The 19845-nt window shown below is 40.8% G+C and overlaps 3 protein-coding genes across 3 annotated transcripts in view; 2 read left to right on the top strand and 1 right to left on the bottom strand.

Annotated features, from left to right (window-relative positions):
* Positions 1–1348: 1348 nt before the first annotated feature.
* The window catches only part of F8 (coagulation factor VIII), a 120598-nt gene continuing 102101 nt past the window's right edge, over positions 1349–19845 (bottom strand). The window contains exons 23-26 of the mRNA XM_019716077.3: positions 13395–13539; positions 12839–12987; positions 11885–12061; positions 1349–3709 (exon numbers count right to left, since the gene is read on the bottom strand). Coding sequence (XP_019571636.3) covers positions 3554–3709; positions 11885–12061; positions 12839–12987; positions 13395–13539 — 627 coding nt within the window. The 3' untranslated portion in view covers positions 1349–3553. The remainder of the gene's footprint in view (positions 3710–11884; positions 12062–12838; positions 12988–13394; positions 13540–19845) is intronic.
* Positions 16721–17808, top strand: H2AB1 (H2A.B variant histone 1). Its single transcript, XM_019716067.3, has one exon. It carries the CDS (start codon positions 16828–16830, stop codon positions 17167–17169), a length of 342 nt encoding a protein of 113 aa, XP_019571626.2. The 5' UTR covers positions 16721–16827; the 3' UTR covers positions 17170–17808.
* Positions 18134–19575, top strand: F8A1 (coagulation factor VIII associated 1). The gene has a single exon (XM_019716079.3). It carries the CDS (start codon positions 18332–18334, stop codon positions 19466–19468), a length of 1137 nt encoding a protein of 378 aa, XP_019571638.3. The 5' UTR covers positions 18134–18331; the 3' UTR covers positions 19469–19575.

A 19845-nucleotide genomic window follows, 5' to 3' on the forward strand; every position in this document is an offset into this window, starting at 1 on the left:
TAGGAATGTGAGAGGAGCACTTTCCCAAAGGAAGGGATGCTAGGTAGATAAAAAAAACAACAACAGATGACCACAACTGATATCACACGAAATCTTTCTTCTTTGTAGGTGATCTATCTTGACAGGATGTTTTGAACATTTTATTCCTTATAAAATAAAAAAGCGCATGACTGAAAGTCTCAGTCTTGGTTAGCAATGTGGATGAAATCATACCCACAAATTTCTGGGTGTGCTGTGTCACTCATTGCCCTTGGATTAGACAGACAAGGAATGAGCCTAGGAATAGTTACAATCAGTTCATGAACATTAAAGTTAAGTCTATTCTTAATTTGTATCTTGTCATCATAAAGTTGGGTTTCCATAAACTCTGTTTACTAAAAAGTATATAGAGCTTTTCTATAACATTGAAAGATAGGCTTGTTTTAATAGCTTTCAAAAATTGTTGACTTGTAATCTTGAGGTTATGTTTGATAAAGTGTTTATGACATAAAATTATATGGGTTCACTTAAAGTTACAAGCTGTATTTATCATAGGAGATTGAATTTGCTCACCAATCTTCTGATAATTAACTTGCTGTGATCTGAGTGTTCTTATAAATAACTCAATCAGCATTACAAAATGGCATAGATTTTCTGGCATGAACAAGTGTGTTTTTTAGCTTGAACCGGAGTGGGGGTGGGGGAGGTGGAAGAAGGGGGAAAAAAGTGTGTTTTCCTACTTGACCACCTTTATGCCAGTAAACAATGCACAATCTCATTCTTCTACATTATCCCTGAAATTTAACATTGGTCCCAGACTATGTTCTGTTCTGGTCCTTCTTTAATTCATGACTGATCTGAAGACTCAAGTTTGTCTTATTTCATCTCAAAGACATTTTCTACTATTGATTTACTTGACCACATTCACCCTGATCCTTCCTTCAGGACATTCAATTTTGATTGTGGTAAGAACACTTAACACGAGATCTACCCTCTCAACAAATTTTGAAGTACACAATACCTTATTGTAACTATAGAAACAATGTTGCATGGCTGACCTCTGTAATTTATTCATCTAGCATAACTGAAACTATATCCATTGAACAGCAATGCCCTCTTGCTCTCTCAGTCTCTTTCTATATAAGCTCTCCTACTGGATCAAGGCTTCATTTCTAATTTTTAAAATTTTATTTCATCTCTCATAAATGATATCACTTTTTACTCTGAGTTCAATTTAAATCTGGTTTTCTAACTTACTAATTTGTTTTTCTAAAGTGTCCATCCTACCATTCAGTACCTCTATTTGTTTTTTTTTAATATCACTGTTCACATTTTTATTTCCAGTGTGAAAACACAACTCTCAAAGGCATTTGTTTGTATATGTCCATGTTTTATTTAACCACTTATTGAGGAAATCGGCACAAAGACAAAAGAGCTGGTTTCGAGGACATGTGAGAAACAGAGATGTATATGTATAGTCAATAGGAAAAAAATGTCAAAACAAGATTATTAAATTAGAGATAAGAGTGTTTAACCTTTTGCAGAAAATAAAACCATATCACCTTTGGGGTTAAGTTCTCTATGAAGCTATAAAGAAAAACAACTTATTGATTTCTGTAAATTATCCTCTAACCTTAACAGAATCTTATAAGACTATAAAACATTTGCACCTTAATTAGTTGTGGATTGTGATTATACTGTGACAGCTATGGTACAGTCCCCAAAAGGGTCAGATCAGGGTCAAGCAGGATTATTAGAAAATGCTCTAGTGTAGAAAACAAAACAAAACAAAAAACTATTCTTTTGCCTTTTCTGATATTGCAATGAATTTTTTTCTTATCCTAAGAACTGTTTTCAAATTGCCCTGAATTGTAAACTTTGGATGTTTCTTCTGCCTGATCTATGGTTTGTCCTTGCCTCTAGTCCCCTTGATGTTTCCAGATGTTTGTGTGTCATAGTGATGGGGGCGGGCATATGTAAGAAGCAGTCAATTCTTCAAAACCTTATCTATCAGCCGTGGAGCAGGTGGGGTTCCTTTTGTGGGTGGAACTGGTAAACTGGGGTGTTTTCTCTCTGCTTTAATCAGATCAATTTTCTTCTGACTTCCTGGTATTTCAACTATGTTAGTGGGATTGTAGTTTTCAGTCCTGGTATAGAATTTCCCTGTTACATTTCTGTTGTGTCATTTTAGCAGGAAATTAGCTTACAAAGGGAGTAAAATGAATGCATTATTAGAATTATGATGTATCTCCTATCCCAGATAGCCATGGATTTCCCTCATTTTTCTGTGGAAATATTAAAAATATGTCCTTTAGAAGCCTATCGTAATTATTACCTTCTTGGCCACCACCATTTTACGGGGACATTGTCATTTTATTTCAAGATTCCCGATACTTTTCTGATCCTAACCTATTTTGCTGTTGTTGATTACAATTAAGACCAAATCAATGGCTTTATTTCCACATCCTTCTGAGATTTTTAAAACCATTCATCCTTTAAAATCTTATTAAATCTTTGGACACTCCTGCCAGAAAAATGCACACATGCATTCATAATGTTGTATCTAATTCAGGGGATTTGGAGGCTCTTGAATCCCACCAATGAGACTCAGTTTACGAACAACAGATTTTGAGATAAGAATGTACCACCAGCAATGCCCCCAGATGACTGAATTAGATAATTATTTCTGTCCTTAAGGAGGCAAAAAATAGACTTTAATGTAGTAGTTCTTATGTTATTTCCATTTTGCAGATTGTCCAAATGACTTGCCTTTTAACTTCAAGGCTGTGATGATATGATCCCCAAATATGTTTTGTTCCATGGCTTGACACGGATAATTCAAAAGCAAGAGTATTATTTTAAATGTACGAAGCCTAATCTGAAATGCTTACATCATGAATATCATCTGCCAACTTTAAACACATCGTTTTTCTACAAAAGAGGAAGTGGTGGCTGTGTGAGAGACCTAATTTGTCAGGAGGACAATGCTTTCCAGATGGGTTTCCTCATTTCTTATTGCCTAACTACATTGAAAGGAAGGACCAATCTGGGAGAAGCTGCAGCAAATGCTCAAGAGTTAAATAGGGTGCAACATTCCCAGAAAACACAAGAATAATGATAATTAATTTGGAAGGCTTTGGGCAGCATCTGTTTGGACTGTATAGTTTAAATATATAGAAAAATGATGGCACTGGTGACAGCATGGATCAGGAAGTAACCCGGAGGCCAGGCTCAGAGGTAGAAGGCAAGTCTGGGAGGACTGTTGGACTGGAGTTAGCAAATGGCTTGGCCCCGGGTGGAGGGGCAAGGGGACTGCCAGGGCTTTGCTAAAACCAGGTCAGTCTAGGCCAGAGTGGGATGGTTGTTTATCCTGGGGGTACCATGTTAATAGGGGTGGGAGGGCACTTAAAACTATCCTATAAGACTGTATACTACATAAACAATCGTATTTTACTACATTTTATGGAGGGAATTCTACGTTATAGTGGTTTTATTGGATTAGGAGAATTTTTGAATATCTCAGAACTATTCCCTTGAAAATGCCCAAGGTCCCATACTTTATTTCTTGTCGTGCTCAGTACAGCTGCTGTGCCTCGCAGCCCAGAACCTCCAGCCGTAGGGCAATCTGGTGCACCCAGCTCTGTGGGTGAATCCTAAGGTAGCGTGTCAATAGCGGTGGGTCTAGAGAGTTCAGCACAGGTGTGAAGGAGTCTTGATTTCCCTGAAAAACCTGAAAGAGGAAAGATAGCATTTATCAGTCATCGAACAGAGAAAAAAAATATGTTTCTCCAACATGGCCAGGGAAAGCGGATGTAACATCTATTGTTAAGAGCACCCTGCTTGCCTGCTGTGGAAGCCTTTGTCTTTAGTTTCTGGACAGCGCTAATTCTTTTTTAACCTGAGAGTCTTTGTATGTGTGCTTCCCTCTGTTTGGAATGCTCTTACCCCTTCTGTTAGCCCTTTTTTATCCTTTGGGTCTTAGTTTAAATGTCATCTCTTTAGAGAGATTGATGCCAACTGAGATAGGACTCTTGTTGACTCTAAATCTCAACTTGTTCTTTTTCTTCATAGCATTCAATATCATCTCATTTATCTGTTCTGTGGTTATTGACTGTTCCCTCTGCTTTCATCACCAAATGTCAGCTCCATGAGGACAGAGACCTTGGTCACTGGTCTATCTTCCACTTGTAGAATATAGAGCATAATGTATATACATGGCAAATATACTATAAACTTTTGTTAAAGTTGGAGGAAACTTTTGAGAAACATCAAGGTCCCCGTTCTGAGATTCTTTGACAAAAGTTTATGGTATATTTGGAGGCTTGTACATTTGTGAGACTTATTCCTTGTTATTTCCACTCAAGTTTTTATTTTGAAATATTATCAATCTTAAGACATTAAAAGAACAATACAACGAACACAACTCATTCAACTAGACTCATCAATTGTTAATATATTGAGATATTTACTTTCTTTCTCTCCAAATACACACAAATGCACACGCACGCACACACACACACATATTTTCTGAACCCCTTGGAAGGAAGTTATAAACATCATGGCATTTTCCTTTGAAATACCTCAGCGTGCCAAACCTAAAAATAAGGTTATTTTTCTACATAATCACAGAATAACACTATTATACCCAACAAATATACTGTTGATATCACAATGATATCCTTTATACAGTTTTTCCAATCCAGGATTTAATAAAAGATCTCCCATTGCATTTACTTATCATATCTCTTTGAATCTCCTTTAATCTAGAACAGACTCCTGCCCTCTGATCTTTTTTTTTTTTCCTCTGATCTTTTTTTGGTCCTTCATGACATTTCAAAAAGTTGTAGAATATCCCACATTTTAAATTTGTGTGACCGCTTTCTCATTATTTGATTTTGGTTAAACATTTTTAATGAGAATACTAAGTAGGTAATGTGTCCTTCCCACCACATCACATCAGGAGACACATGATGCCAGTTTGTCTCATTACTGATGATACAAAGTTCCACTAGATCTCTCTGTAATAAAGGTAGCCATTTCCTTTTCCTAACAATGTGTGAGGTGATACTTTGAGACCATGTAAATATTCTGTTCTTCATGAAGCTATCATTCAATGGTTTTATCATCCTTTGAAGTTCCTTACAAGCCATTAAATAATATATTGGTAGTTGCAAATTGATTTCCTAATTTTGTAAATTCTTCTACATTTTTATCTGATGGCAGAAGGAGTATGCACAAGAGACTGAGTCAGACATGCAATTACATTTAAAGCTTCTGTTTGGAAGTGGTGTATGTCATGTCTACTTACGTTCCATTCATCAAAATGAAGTCAATGGAGTTTTCAAGGAAGGAGGGAATGAACAATCAAGAACAATAACACCTTTTATCTTATTTGTCATTTTCTGTTTATTTAGAAACTCCTTATATTTTCTTGTTTCAGCAACAAGAGGTGATTTCATGTAGGCAGAAATAAGAGGCTTGGGTGGCTAATTAGATTTCTTAGTCCATGAGCCCCTTCTACTGTTGGTAAAGTGAAGTGCAGTTTCTTTAATAGGTGGGACAGAAAGAAATTTGTTTCCTATGATTTGTTTTTGCTTTTATAAGACACTTAATCTCCACCACTTGCCTTTTTGTTGTTGTTGTTGTTCATCACCTCCAATGTGCGTATCCTCCTTCACTAGAAGCAGTGCCTCTCCAAACCTGTCACCTCTAGTACCACATACTTTCAAGCCATCTAGGAAGAGGATCCATCCATCCATCCCCACTGATATTACATGGATCACAGACAAGCCAGCCAGCCAGATCAATCTAAATGCCTGATCCACAAAATTGTGACCAGGTTTCGGTGTAGTTTATTATACAGCAATACATAATTGGTACAGTGGGAATCCTTATCTTAATCTCAAAGGGAAAGCTTCCTGTGTTTCAGCTAAAATATATTTCCTATAAGATTATTGTGAATAACCTTTATCAGATTAATTAATTTTTCTTCTAGTCTTAGTTTGCTTTTTTTCCCCATTAAACCAATGTCGAATTTTATGAAATGTTTTTTCAGCATTCATTGGTCATATAATCCCTCCGTCCATTAATGTGATGGATTATATTAATTTTCTAATGTTAAGCCAACCTTGCATTCCTAGGATAAATGCAACTAATATTTTGTTTCAGATCTATGTTCATTAATAAAATTGGCCTATTATTTTCCTTTCTAATAAAATTGTCCTTGTTGGGTTTTGTTCTCTTCATAAAAAAAATTGGATAATGCACAATCTTTTTTCCATTCTCTGGAAGAATCTTTGTAATATTGGTATTGTGTATCCCTTGAAAATTTGGCACGTTATTTAGAGTCACCATCTGGACCTGGAGTTTTCTTTGTAGGGAGATTTTTGAACACCAATTCAATTTCTCGAAGGTTATAGGAGTTTCAAGGTTTCTTATTCCTTCTCAGGTAAGTTATATTTACTAGGAATTATCCATTTTACCTAATTTTTCAAATTTACTTACATGAGGTTAATAAGTATACTCTTATTTTTTATGTTGGCAGGATCTTAATGGGTGGTAAAACCACTCGTATGTTGGAAACTTGTTTAGTTATTGCTTTAATGCATGAAAGAAATTGTTACTTGATTGTCTTTTTCTGGAGAGGTTTCAGATTCTTCCTTTTAGTGTCATGTAGATATCATTGTCTTCTGATTTTCATTCTTGTTTAGAAATCAGCTGTGAGTTCATCACTCTTTTTGTGGTAATATATGTGTCTTCTGGTTTCTTTTTATTGTGGTAAATGTATATAAAACAAAATTTACCACCTTAAGCATTTTAAAGTGTAAAATTTAGTGGCATTTAGTGGATTCACCACTATCTAGTTCCAGAATATTTCTATCACTCCAAAGAAAATTCAGTACCCATCCCCCAATTCACCCTTCCCTCCAATACTCTGGCAATCACTAATATGTTCTTTTTGTCTCTATGGATTTGCCTATTCTGGGTATTTCATATAAATGGAATCATACAATATGTGGCCTTTATGTCTGGATTCTTTTACTTAGTATGTTTTAAAGGTTCATCCATGTTGCAGCATGTATCAGTACTTTTATTTTTTTATGGCTGAATAATATTCCATTGTATGGGTAGACCAAATTTTGTTTCTCTATCAGTTGATGGAAATTTGGGTCATTTTCACCTGTTGGCTACTATAAATAGTGCTGCTATGAGCATTGATGTACAAGTTTTTGTTAATTGCCTATTTTTATTCTTTTGGGTACCTACCCAGTAGTGGAATTGCTGGATTATTTGGTAGTTCTATGTTTACCTTATTGAAGAACCACCAAAATGTTTTCTATAGTGGTTGTCCCATCTCACATTCCCATCAGAAATGTGGTTCCAATTTTTCTACATAGTTGCTAACAATTTTTATTTTCTGTATTTAAAAAAATTATAATCATCTTACTAGGTGTGAAGTGATATATCATTATGGTTTTGACTTGCATTTCCCTGCTAACTAGTGATGTTGATGGTCATGTATTTGTTGGCTACTTGCATATCTTCCTTGGAGAAATGCCTGTTGAAGTCCTTTGCTATTTTTAAGTATGGTTGTTGTTTGTTGTTGAATTTAAGAGTTCTTTTCATATCCTGGATACTAGATTATTTATCAAACATATGATTGACAAATATTTTCTCTCAAACAGTGGGTTGTCTTTTCAATTTCTTTTTTTAACATTAAAAAATGTATTTTTTTCTGTTTTTGACCATTAACTTTTTTCAATTTATTTTATTTTACTTTTTAAAGATTTTTATTAAAATATAGCTAACATACAATATCATATTAGTTTCAGGTATACACCAAAGTTATTCAACATTTATATACTGAAAGAAGTGATCACCATAAGTCCAGCAACCATCTGACACTGTACTATGTTATCACAGTATTATTGACTATATTCCCCATGCTGTACATTACATCCCATGATTTATTTGTTTTATACCTGGAAATTTACCTCTTATCCCTCTTCATTCTCCACCCCACCTGCCACTTTGAAAATTTTCAATTACAACTGACATTCAATATTATTTTATATTAATTTCAGGTATACAGCATAGTGGTTAGACATTTGTATAATTTAAGAAGTGATCCCCTGACTAGTCAAGTACCCACCCGGCACCATATACAGTTATTACAATATTATTGACTATATTCCTTATGCTGTACTTTACATCCTCAGGACTGTTTTGTAATTGTACTTCTTAATGCCTTCACCTATTTCACCCTGTTCCCCTAACTCCCTCCCATCTATCACCCCAACAAATCTAGTACCAATATGACACCATACATAGTTATTACAATATTATTGACTATAGTCCTTATGTTATACCTTACATCCCCATGATGACTGTGTAACAACCAATTTGTACCTCTTAATCCCTTCCCCTTTGTCACTCACCCTCCTCTCTCAATCTGGCAACCATCAATATGTTCTCTGTATCTATGAGTTTGTTTCTGTTTTATTTGTTCTTTAGATTCCACATATAAGCAAAATTACATTGCATCTGTCTTTCTCTGTCTGACACTCCACTCAGCACAGTACTCTCCAGGTCCATCGATGCCACTGCAGATGGCAAGAACCCAGTCCCCTCTATGGCTGAGTAATATTCCATTATATATATATATGTACCACCTCATCTTTATCCATTCTTCCATCGACAAGCACCCAAGCTGCCTCCACATCTTGGCCATTGTAAACAATGCTTCAATAAACATATGGATGCACACGTCCCCTCGAAGTAGTGTTTTGGTTTCTTCAGATAAATATCCTGAAGTTTTGATTACTAGGTACTTGTTTGTCTCTTGTTATAGCCTTTGTTTTAAAGTCTATTTTGTCTGGTATCAGTATTGCTACCCCAGTTTTTTGTTTGTTTCCATTTTCATGAAATGTCTTTTTCCATCCCTTTACTTTCAGTCTGTGTGTGTCTTTCAATCTGAAGTGATTCTCTTGTAGGCAGCATATGTAAGGGTTTTGTTTTCTCATCCATTCAGCCCTCGTATGTCTTTTAAGTGGAGCATTTATTCCATTTACATTGAAAGTAATTGTTGATAGATATGTAGCTATTGTCATTTTATTATTGATAATTTGTCCTTTTTTTCCATCTTAAAGCACTCCCTCTAAGATTCCTTGTAATACTGGTTTGGAGCTGATGAACTCCTTTAGCTTTTTCTTGTGTGGGAAGTTCTTTATCTGTCTTTCAATTCTAAATGATAGCTTTTCTGGTTAGAGTAATCTTAGTTGTAGGTCCTTGCTTTTCATCACGTTAAATATTTTGTGCCAATCCCTTCTGGCCTGTAAAGTTTCTGTTGAGAAATCAGCTGGCAATCTTATGGGAGCCCCCTTATAAGTTACTGCTCTCTTATAAGCTCCCTTGCTGATTCTAGGATTCTCTCTTTGTCTTTAACCTTTGCCATTGTAATTATAATGTGTCGGTGTGGGCCTGTTTGGGTTCATTTTGTTTGGAGTCTCTGTGATTCCTGGACTTGTATGTCTATTTCCTTCACCAGATTAGGGAAGCTTTCTGTCATTATTTCTTCAAATAGGTTCTCAATCCCTTGCTTACTCTCTTTTCCTTTTGGTACTCCTATAATGCAAATGTTGTTACGATTGATGTTGTCTCAGAGGTCTCTTAAACTATCCTCATTTTTTTGGATTCTTTTTTCTTTTTGCTCTTCCAATGGGGTGTTTTATGCTACCTGGTCTTCCAAACCATTGATTTAATCCTCTGCTTAATCTAGTCTACTGGTGATTCCTTCTAGTGCATTCTTCATTCCATTTATTGTATTCTTCACTTCTGACTGGTTCTTTTTTATGGTTTCTATGGGCTTTTTTATGCTTGCTATCTCTTGTTGAAGTTCTCACTAAGTTCCTTGAGCATCCTTACAACCATTGTTTTGAACTTTGTATCTGATAGGTTGCTTGCCTCCGTTTTCTTTAGCCCATTATTTTAAAATAAAAGCGTTTTTTCTTCTTTTTTTTTTGCTGTTGTGGGTGAGGAGGCTGGAAATTCCTCCTTTCTTTGCTGAGTGTAGCAATGCATTAAGAAGTATGTACTATCAGTGATATTGCTTTGTTTGTTGTGGTAATATATACATAACATAATTTACTGTTTTAACCATTTTTAAGTGTACAGTTCAGTGGCATTAAATACATTCATAATGTTGTGTAACCATCAACACCATCTGTCTCCAGAACTCTATCTTGTAAAACTGAAACTCTGTCCCCGTTAAACAATAACTCTCCATTCTCCCCTCCCCACAGCCTTTAGTAACCTCTATTCTACTTTCAGTCTTGATGAATTTATCTATTCTGGATACCTCATTATAATTGTTAATTTTGTGTGTCAACTTGATTAGGCCATGGGGTACCCAGATATTTGGTCAAACATTATTCTGGGTGTGTCTATGAGGGTGTTTCAGATGAGATTAACATTTAAATGGTTGAGTGAGTAAAGCAGATTGCTCTTCCTAAATTGGGTGAGTGTCAAACAATCAATTGAAGGCTTGAATAGAACGAAAAGGCTGCCCCTTCTTTGGGCAAGAGAGTATTCTTTCTGCCTGACTGCCTTTGAACTAGGACATTGGCTTTCTTCAGCCTTTAGGCTTAAACTGAAATATTGGCTCTTTCTGGGTCTTAAGCCTGTTAGCTTTCAGCCTGGAACTTACACCATTATCTTTGCTGGTTCTCAGGCCTTTGGACTTGGACTGGAACTAAACCATTGGCTCTCCTGGGTCTCTAGCTTGCTGATTCACCCTGAAGATCATGGGACTTGTCAGTCTCCATAATCATGTGAGCCAATTCCTTATAATAAATCTCTTTATACATAGACACACACATACACATGCATACACACATATGCACATCCTATTGGTTACATTTTTCTGGAGAACCCTAACAAATACACTCATACAAGTGGAATCATACAATATTTGTCTTTTCATGTCTGGCCTGTTTAATTTAGCATAATGTTTTCAAGGTTCATCCATATTGTAGCATACATCAGAGCTATACCCTTTTTAAAAATGGGACTGTCCTCCAGAATGTATGTTATCTATACTCTAGTCCACTAAATTGCCCAAAACAGAAGTCTTTAATCCAGTTTTGAGGGACCAGGGAATTCTTGGAGGAGATGATATTTATCTGAGACTTTTAAAACATGATCCAGATGAAAGGGGCAGTAGGAAGTACTTAGAAAAAAATGTTCCGGGTAGAAGAAACAGTATATATAAAAGCCTGTTGTGAGAAAGAACATGCTGTTTTTAGGGACTTGAGAGCTCCTTAGTATGGGTGGAGCTTAGAGAGCACAGGAGGAAGTGGCAAGAGACTGTACTAGAGAGATTAGTAAGGGCCACACCATTCTTCGTGAAAAAGAAGATAAAAGAGATGATAGAGATGAACTATTCATTCTCTTATAACTCATGAGATGGAAAGACTTTATGTCATGTCCTCTAATTAGCATTATTTGTTGACTTATCTAGCAAACCAACATGTAGAAGAAAGACTGGGTCACTAAAGTTAAAGGTCAACGAGGCTTGGGAATCTAAGTTGCTGATGAGGATACAGACATCATTAAGCATTTGGTAAATAACTGTCATTCTTCTTCACCCCTCTGATTCTTGCCATAATCCTGGTGACATCAATATTTGTGAGGAAAATCAACTTTTGGCTCTACTCTGTCCTTTCCTGGGGATTATAGGTCCTTGCTTGGTGTCACTGTGTCCTCCCAGAATATGTTTCATAATGTCATTTCACTATAGATACTCAGTAAAGTTTATCCTGAAAGCTTGGTCATATATAAACCTTGTTATGTCTCTAAATGCAACCTCTAGGAGAGGTTTTATGCATTTGCTATGAGACCAGCATACCTTTACTTTGCCATTCTGAAGAAATGGAGTCCAGTTATGGCCATCTTGACTACTGGAGATGAGGAACTCCTTCACGTACATGCTGGTAAGCAGAGATTTCACCCCCTGGGTAGTTATTCCTGTAACTTTCATTGTCTTCTGGAAGTCCACTTGCAGCCACTCTTCTGGATTATTCGCCTGAGGAAGTTAGTTAGACTGTTGGTCACTATTTGCTCCCAGAATCCCCAAATCCCTTCTTATTAACCATGTCACAACACTTATACTCTGTATTTCAATCGTCTGTCAGTCTCCCTTTTTAGACTCTAAGCAACTTGAGGGCTGACATTTTTCATGATTCCTCTCAGTATTCCCAGGGTCAGCTATTTAATAGGTGTTCAGTAAGTGTTTGCTGAATGAATATATGAGCCATATATAGACTGACTAGCATATTAAAATTTGACAATATGTTATACAACCTGTTTTATTTAAAACAAGCCCCTGGAAGAACAGAGGTCATTAACTCCATTCATCCCCAAATGCTCTTCAGTGATTGAAAATCACATACTGAATGGTTCTGGAAAAGAATGGTGCCTAATGAACTGTACATAACTGTGACCCTTTCCTTTGAAGCACTGAAAAACCTGTAAAAAGGGCTAATTGTTAATATTTCTCTATCTAAAACTGGACTTCAGCTACTACAATTCTTTGACAGATGTTAGCCCAGTACTGCATAAAGAGATTCTGTTTCCAGGAGGTTCAATTAGGGATCATTTCCCCCAGTGGATATTGTGTGAAATCACATGGCACTACTAAATATCTGTGGGGTTTTCTGCCCATAGTCAACCTTCCTTGACCCTCTTGGGAACAACCAGGTGAAAAATACCTCTGAAGAAACAGTCAAGGGCTTTCTTTATTCTTTCCCAAACACTAACCTCCGCTCTGCATCAGTTAAATTGAAAAGTTGTTGCCTCTTACCTGGGGTCTCCAGGCATTAGTCCTCCCCTGGAGGTGAAGTCGGGCTTGTGAAGGAGACCAGGTGGCAAACATATTGTTCAAGTAAGATGAGGCAGTAATCTGTGCATCTGATATTGCTTTATTCTCCATTCCCAATGGAATGCTGCAGCCTCAAAGAAATGAAAGGAGAATGTAATCACACAAACAAGATGCATCCTTTGTTCCCCTAGCCTGCCTTCACTGACACTCTAGGGCTACTGTCATCATGATGTCATTTCCCAGGCATTAATTTTTGCACAAATTCTGTCATTGTTAACCTGCCCTCTGTTTTCTGGTCAGCTTTGCTCAGTTTTGTTTGATTTTGATTTGTCTCACTAATAGTAGCACAGGAGGTGGCTGCCCCTGGGGAATCCCATGGTTAGAATGGCCAAGTCCTGCGATTGTCCAGGATTGTGCTGGTTTTAGCATTCGTAGTTCTGCATCCTGAGAAATCCCCCCAGTCTTGGGAAAACTAGGACGGTTAATTATCCTACTCATGGTTGGGAGAGGGAAGGATATAGGATTACTTGGCACTTACTGTTTAAATCACAGCCCATCAACTCCATGCGAAGAGTGCTGCGGATGCTGTAGTGTGTCGGGTGCAAACGGATGTACTGAGCAATAATTGGAGGGTTAAAAGTATTGTGTTTTATCCCAGATGAATCCACATTGCCAAAGAAGACCTGTAGGGAGGGATTAGCACAGACACATGGAAAGTGAAGATAGAGCAAAAATCAATTCCTCCCAATCTTATCTTCCTTCTAATTTTTCTTTCTCAAAAGCATCCAACTCAGAACCATTCTGGCTAGACGGATGTTGGGATAGGAAGAGGAATGGAACAAGGGAGATTAGGTCTGAGTAGGTGAAGTAGCCTATTTTGGGGCCTAGTAAAAGGCTCATAAATGTTGAGAAAACCATTTAGGGCTTTGGTAATCCAGTGTGGGCCACAGACCAGATGCATCAGCATCACCTAGGAGAAATTAGAAATGTCATGTCTTGGGCCCTATTCCAGACCTACTAAATCAGAGCATGACGTTTGAGAAGTACTAGTTTAGGGCAGAGTTGGCTGTGAATGAAGACTGGTAGTGGGCAGTTACCACACTGGTCTCAGAATGATCTTCCAATAATGTGGGAATGTGGGCTGTGTGTGTGTGTGTGTGTGTGTGTATGAACTGTAGAGCATTAATTAGTGATTCCTTGTATAAGAATTCATGAGAAACATGTTAATATCCAACATGTAGGGTTTAGGACCTTGACATGTCTAGATTCTAGAGAAAAGTACATGACATATCTAAGGGAAAAGGAACACTGTCTGAGAAACGTAGTAGTAATGCCAATTTAAAAGGCCTAGAATCAAAATATGGCATATAGTATAAGGAAAGTTGAAAATCATCTTGCATAAAATACCTAGCATTCAATATCTGCTTGAATAAACTAAAACAGGTATCAATGTAAGTCTGTTATATAATCACACATCAGATTTATCGTATTATGGGGAATTAATTTTTTTCTGCCATGTATCAGGTTTTTATTCCTCTGAGATAAAAATATTAATAAATTTATAGCATTGTCCCAGAAATCACAGCATTATTTTTAATAAATATTTCTTCTTCATTTTTTACTCAATCCTTGTGTCTTGATTAGAAACCTCCTTAGGGAGACAATATATTAACTCAACAAATAGTTAATGACTACATAAATTCCAGATTCCATGTATTATGTGCCAGGAACAGTGCTAGGTGGCTTCACTGGTGAATTCTACTAAATGTTTAAAGAAAGATTAATTTCAATCCTTCCCAAATTTTTCCAAAAGCTAGAAAAGGAGGGAAAACTTCCTAACTCATACTATAAGTCCAGCATTACTGTCATACCAAATCCAGACATATATACTACAAGGCAAAAAAATTACAGACCAATATCCTTAATCAATGTGGATGCATAAATCCTCACAAGAATCTTAGCAAACTGAATCTAGCAGTATATTATAAATATTACATTCCCTGTCTCTGAAGGAATTATCCAAGGAATGCAAGGATGGTTAAACAAAGAAAATTGAATTAATACCACACTAATAAAACAAACAAGAAAAAAACCCCATGATCATCTCAGTTGATGTGGAAAAAACACTCAACACAATCCAACAACCTTTCTTGATTAAAACACACACACACATGCACGCACACACACACACACACACACACACTCACACACTCACACACTCAGAAAACTAGGAATAGAAGGAAAACTCCTCAACATAATAAAGGACATTTAGAAAATAACCATGGCTAATGTCATATGCAATGGGGGAAGACTGAAAACTTTCCCCCTCACATCAGATACAAGATAAGAATGCTTTCTTTCACTGCTTCTATTCAAGATTTTAATGGAAGTCCTAGCCAGAAAATGAGGCAAGAAAAAGAAATAAAAGACATCCAAATTAGAAAGGAAGAAGTAAAACTATCTATATTGTCAGATAACACACTATATGTTAGAAATCCCTAAAAAACCCACAAAACACTATTAGAGTTAATAAACGAATTCAACAAAGTTGCAGGATACAAGATCAACAAACAAAAATCAGTTGTGTTTCTATATACTAGCAATGAAAATTCCAAAATGAAATAACAGTTCTATTTAAAATAGCATCTAAAGAAAAATGTATAGGAATAAGTTAAGCTAAGGAGGTGCAACACTTGTGCACTGAAAACTATAAAGCATTGCTGAAAGAAATTAAAGATGACTTAAAAAATGGGAAGATATCAGCATTCATGGATTGGAAGTCAATATTGCTAAGGTGGCAATACTACCCAAAGTTATCTACAGATTCAGTAGATCTCTATCAAAATCCCAATGATCTGTTTTATAGAACTGTAAAAGCCAATCTTGAATTCATATGGAATTTCAAGGGACCTTGAATAGCCAAAATAACCTTGAAAAACGAAAAATTTGGAGGACTCACACTTTCCTATTTCAAAACTTAGTATAAAGCTGCAGTTATATGTGGTGCTAACATAAGGATAAATACACAGATCAATAAAACTAAGAGTCCAGAAATAAACCCATAAATCTATTCATGGTATATACCCTAAAGAACTGCAAACAGGTGTTCAAACAGAAACCTGTACAGGAATGTTCACTGCAGTGCTATTCACAATAGTGAAAAGGTGGAAGTACCTAAACGTCCATCAACTGATGAACAAATGGATGCACAACATGTGGTCTGTTCATACAATGGAATGTTAATCGGCCATGAAAAGGAATGAAGTGCTAATTCATGCTACCATATGGATGAACCATAATGAGAACATGATGCTAAGTGAAAGCAGCCAGACACAAAAGGCCACCTATTTACTGTATGTAGGATTCCATCTCTAAGAGGTCTCCACAATAGGCAAAACTCTATGGACAGGAAGCAGGTTAGTGGTTGCCTGGGGTCTAGGGGTGGGACAGGGGAGGGGATGTGGGGGGGGGTACAGAAAGAATCAGTGACTGCCCAACGGGTACAGCGGTTACTTTTTGCAGTGGTGCCAGCTAGAGAGTTGTGATGGCCGTCCAGCACCAGAGTGTATACCTAGTGCCAATGGATGGCACACATTTGTTTTATCTGCACAATGTCCCTGTCCAGTGGAAAGTCCGAGTCGCCTCAAAGAGAGGTTCCAGTGAGCAGGCTGCTGCAGGCGCCATTTTTTTGTAGGCCCAGGCCCACGGGGGCCAATGGGGAAGCAGTGGTCCCTCCCAACGAACATTCCAGGTAGAGTGCGTCTCTGCCAATGAGCGGCCGTTCCGTGGTTGCTAGGATACAGAGTAGGGACCTGAGCAACGTCCATTTCAGAGGTTGGGACCGCCTGGCGCATCGCACCTTACCTCGTCCCACTTTACCTCACCCACTGCATCTCGCTGAACGGGACCGGACCTCACCGAACTGCACCGCAGAACTAGGCCGGTCGGAGACAGCGCACCCGACGCCGAGAATGCCGGGGCCAAGGAGCCGTGGAGGGTCTTCTGGTCGCCAGAGGCGGAACCGCTCCCGCAGCAGCGCACCTGAGCTGCCATTCTCCGTGAGCCACGTGGAGCGCCTCCTGAGAGAAGGCCACTACACCCAGCGCCTGGGCTCCACGGCACCGGTCTACCTAGCGGCGGTCATCGAGTACCTCACGGCCAAGATCCTGGAGCTGGCAGGCAATGAGGCCCAGAGCAGCGGTCAGAGCCGCATCACTCCGGAGTTCATCGACATGGCCGTCCACAACAACTCGCTCCTCAGCGGTTTCTTCCGGAACACGACCATCTCCCAGGTGGCTCCTCCTCAGCAATAGCTGCCCCCATGACCGACCTGGGTCCCCAGGCCGCAGCCCTAGGGCTCCAGGCCTGCTCACAGCCCGGGCAGCCTGGGCCCGTCTTGTGCCTTGGGAAAGTCATTTTAAAAGGTCAATAAATTGTTTAAAGGAACCCATGTGCATTCTTCAGTCACTTTGTGTGGGAGGTGGTCAAGGGACATAACTCGTTGGGTGGATGGGGGTGGCGGGGGTGTCTGCTTGGGGGCGGGGGGCTGGAGTCAGGGATGAGAGAGGAGCAGTCTCTCATGGTGACAGTGCAGGGGGTGGACCTGGGTGGGAGAGGCTGGCTGGGGTGGGGGGTGAGGCTGACTTACGGAAGACTGTGCCATTGCCCTTGAGCAAGTCTGAGCCTGGCAAAGTCCCCAGAAGGATAAAGTTCCTTGGGTTGGAGCACAAGACCATGACTGCGGCGTTGTGATAGGGTGAACTTGCAATGGCGAACAGGGTGCTGCAGGGTCGAGGGGTGGACAGAGAGGTTGGCAGGGACTCCCATGGGGCAGCAGCTTTGACAGGAAGATGAGGAATGATGAGGGGACAATCCAGGAAGATGCAAAGTTAACTTTTTTTTTCATATTTAGTTACAAGCCTGAAATACTGGGGAAGATGTGAGCCTGTAAATTCAAGGACTCTTCAGTTGATCTAAATGATCTTTCTGTTGGATAACCTTTATATTATATATCTGATAATACAAACAAGCTAACAAGTGCATTCTATTGGCCAGGTATTTTCCTTGTTTATAATTTTTGCAATTAGAAAAATGCTTCATTAAAAACAAAATTTGCAAAGTCGGAATGAGCGTAACGCGGGATCATGAGTTTCGTTTTGATCGTGTTCCATTAGACATGCTTGGAGACGCTCGTAGCAACCTGAGTAAACAACGTGTCACCTAGAAACAGCAGGCTCTTGGCCATTCCAGGCCCGAAGATCCGCGATTTGCATACGCAGCTCTCAGGCAGGCCAGGCCCGGCCCCAGGAACCGCCATTTTGCATATCACCAGAGCAACGAGGGAGCGCAGGGCTCCCGAGCAGGCGCGGTCTCGCGGCTAGCGCGAGCAGACGCAGGGCACGTCGCAGCTCGCCGCTGGCGCCTGCACGTCCGCGTGGCTGCGTCGGCACGTGCGGAAGCGCTCGCGCTGCGAACATGGCGGCTTCCACGAGCGGACTGGGAGGCGGTGCGGGCCCGGGCCCCGAGGCCGGGGACTTCCTGGCCAGGTACCGCCAGGTGTCGAACAAACTGAAGAAGCGGTTCCTGCGGAAACCCAACGTGGCGGAGGCCGGCGAGCAGTTCGGACAGCTCGGCCGCGAGCTGCGCGTTCAGGAGTGCCTGCCATACGCGGCCTGGTGCCAGCTGGCGGTGGCGCGCTGCCAGCAGGCGCTCTTCCACGGGCCCGGGGAGGCGCTGGCGCTCACCGAGGCCGCCCGCCTCTTCCTGCGGCAAGAGCGCGACGCGCGCCAGCGCCTCGTCTGCCCCGCCGCCTACGGGGAGCCGCTGCAGGCCGCTGCTAGCGCTTTGGGCGCCGCTGTGCGTCTGCACCTCCAGCTGGGCCAGCCAGCGGCCGCCGCCGCCCTGTGCCTGGAGCTGGCCGCCGCTCTGCGCGACCTGGGGCAGCCGGCCGCCGCCGCCGGCCACTTCCAGCGCGCCGCCCAGCTGCAGCTGCCTCTGCTGCCCCTGGCTGCACTGCAGGCGCTCGGCGACGCCGCCTCCTGCCAGCTGCTGGCGCGCGACTACACCGGTGCCTTGGCGATCTTCACGCGCATGCAGCGCCTGGCGAGGGAGCACGGCAGCCACCCGGTGCAGCCGGTGCCGCCGCCGCTACCGCTGCAGCCGCAGCCACAGCCGCAGGGGCCCCAGCAGGGGCCCGGCGCGGGCCCCGCCCTGCCCGCTGCGCCGCTCCCTCCGAACGCCGGCCCTGCGACCGCGCCCTCTCCCGCCGCCCTGGGCGCCTTCTCGGACGTGCTGGTCCGCTGCGAGGTGTCCCGCGTGCTGCTGCTGCTGCTCTTGCAGCCACCGCCCGCCAAGCTCCTCCCGGAGCATGCCCACACCCTGGAGAAGTACTCCTGGGAGGCTTTCGACAGCCACGGGCAGGAGAGCAGCGGCCAGCTTCCCGAGGAGCTCTTCCTGCTGCTCCAGTCCTTGGTCATGGCTACCCACGAAAAGGACACGGAAGCTGTCAAGTCGCTGCAGGTGGAGATGTGGCCACTGTTGAGTGCCGAGCAGAACCACCTGCTTCACCTCGTTCTGCAAGAAACCATCTCCCCCTCAGGAGAGGGAATCTGAAGAGTCCCATTAGCCATTAGCCGAGTGACTACTTTTTGCGTGTTACCAAACCTCACGCATCCGCCTTTGCGTTTGGACGGAAATAAAGGACGTGGATCCCAGCGGTCTACCTTTGTTTGCTTCTTTCTCTTGCCACCACAGGGATTTGTTTGACTGAAAGTTACCTGTCTCCCAAATACTTCTTTCCACAATAGTAGGAGAAAAGAACAATACGCTAGGCTCAGAGTGGGGGACTAACTCTCTTCCCCAAAACTGCACCATCAATATGACAATCCTTTTAGCTCTTTCCTCTTCCACCCAACTTGCCCTGCCCCGCCCCCGTCTTTGTTTCATAGTCTGGATCTTATTTTGCACAGCTCTGTCTAAATACTTAAGCT

Source organism: Rhinolophus sinicus, chromosome 18 (assembly GCF_057876585.1).
Source record: "Rhinolophus sinicus isolate RSI-liver-muscle chromosome 18, RSI-T2T, whole genome shotgun sequence".
In the NCBI taxonomy this organism is placed as follows: domain Eukaryota; kingdom Metazoa; phylum Chordata; class Mammalia; order Chiroptera; family Rhinolophidae; genus Rhinolophus; species Rhinolophus sinicus.

Coding starts and splice junctions, on each gene's coding strand:
- F8A1 (XM_019716079.3), top strand. CDS start 18,332: ATGGCGGCTTCCACGAGCGGACTGGGAGGCGGTGCGGGCCCGGGCCCC.
- H2AB1 (XM_019716067.3), top strand. CDS start 16,828: ATGCCGGGGCCAAGGAGCCGTGGAGGGTCTTCTGGTCGCCAGAGGCGG.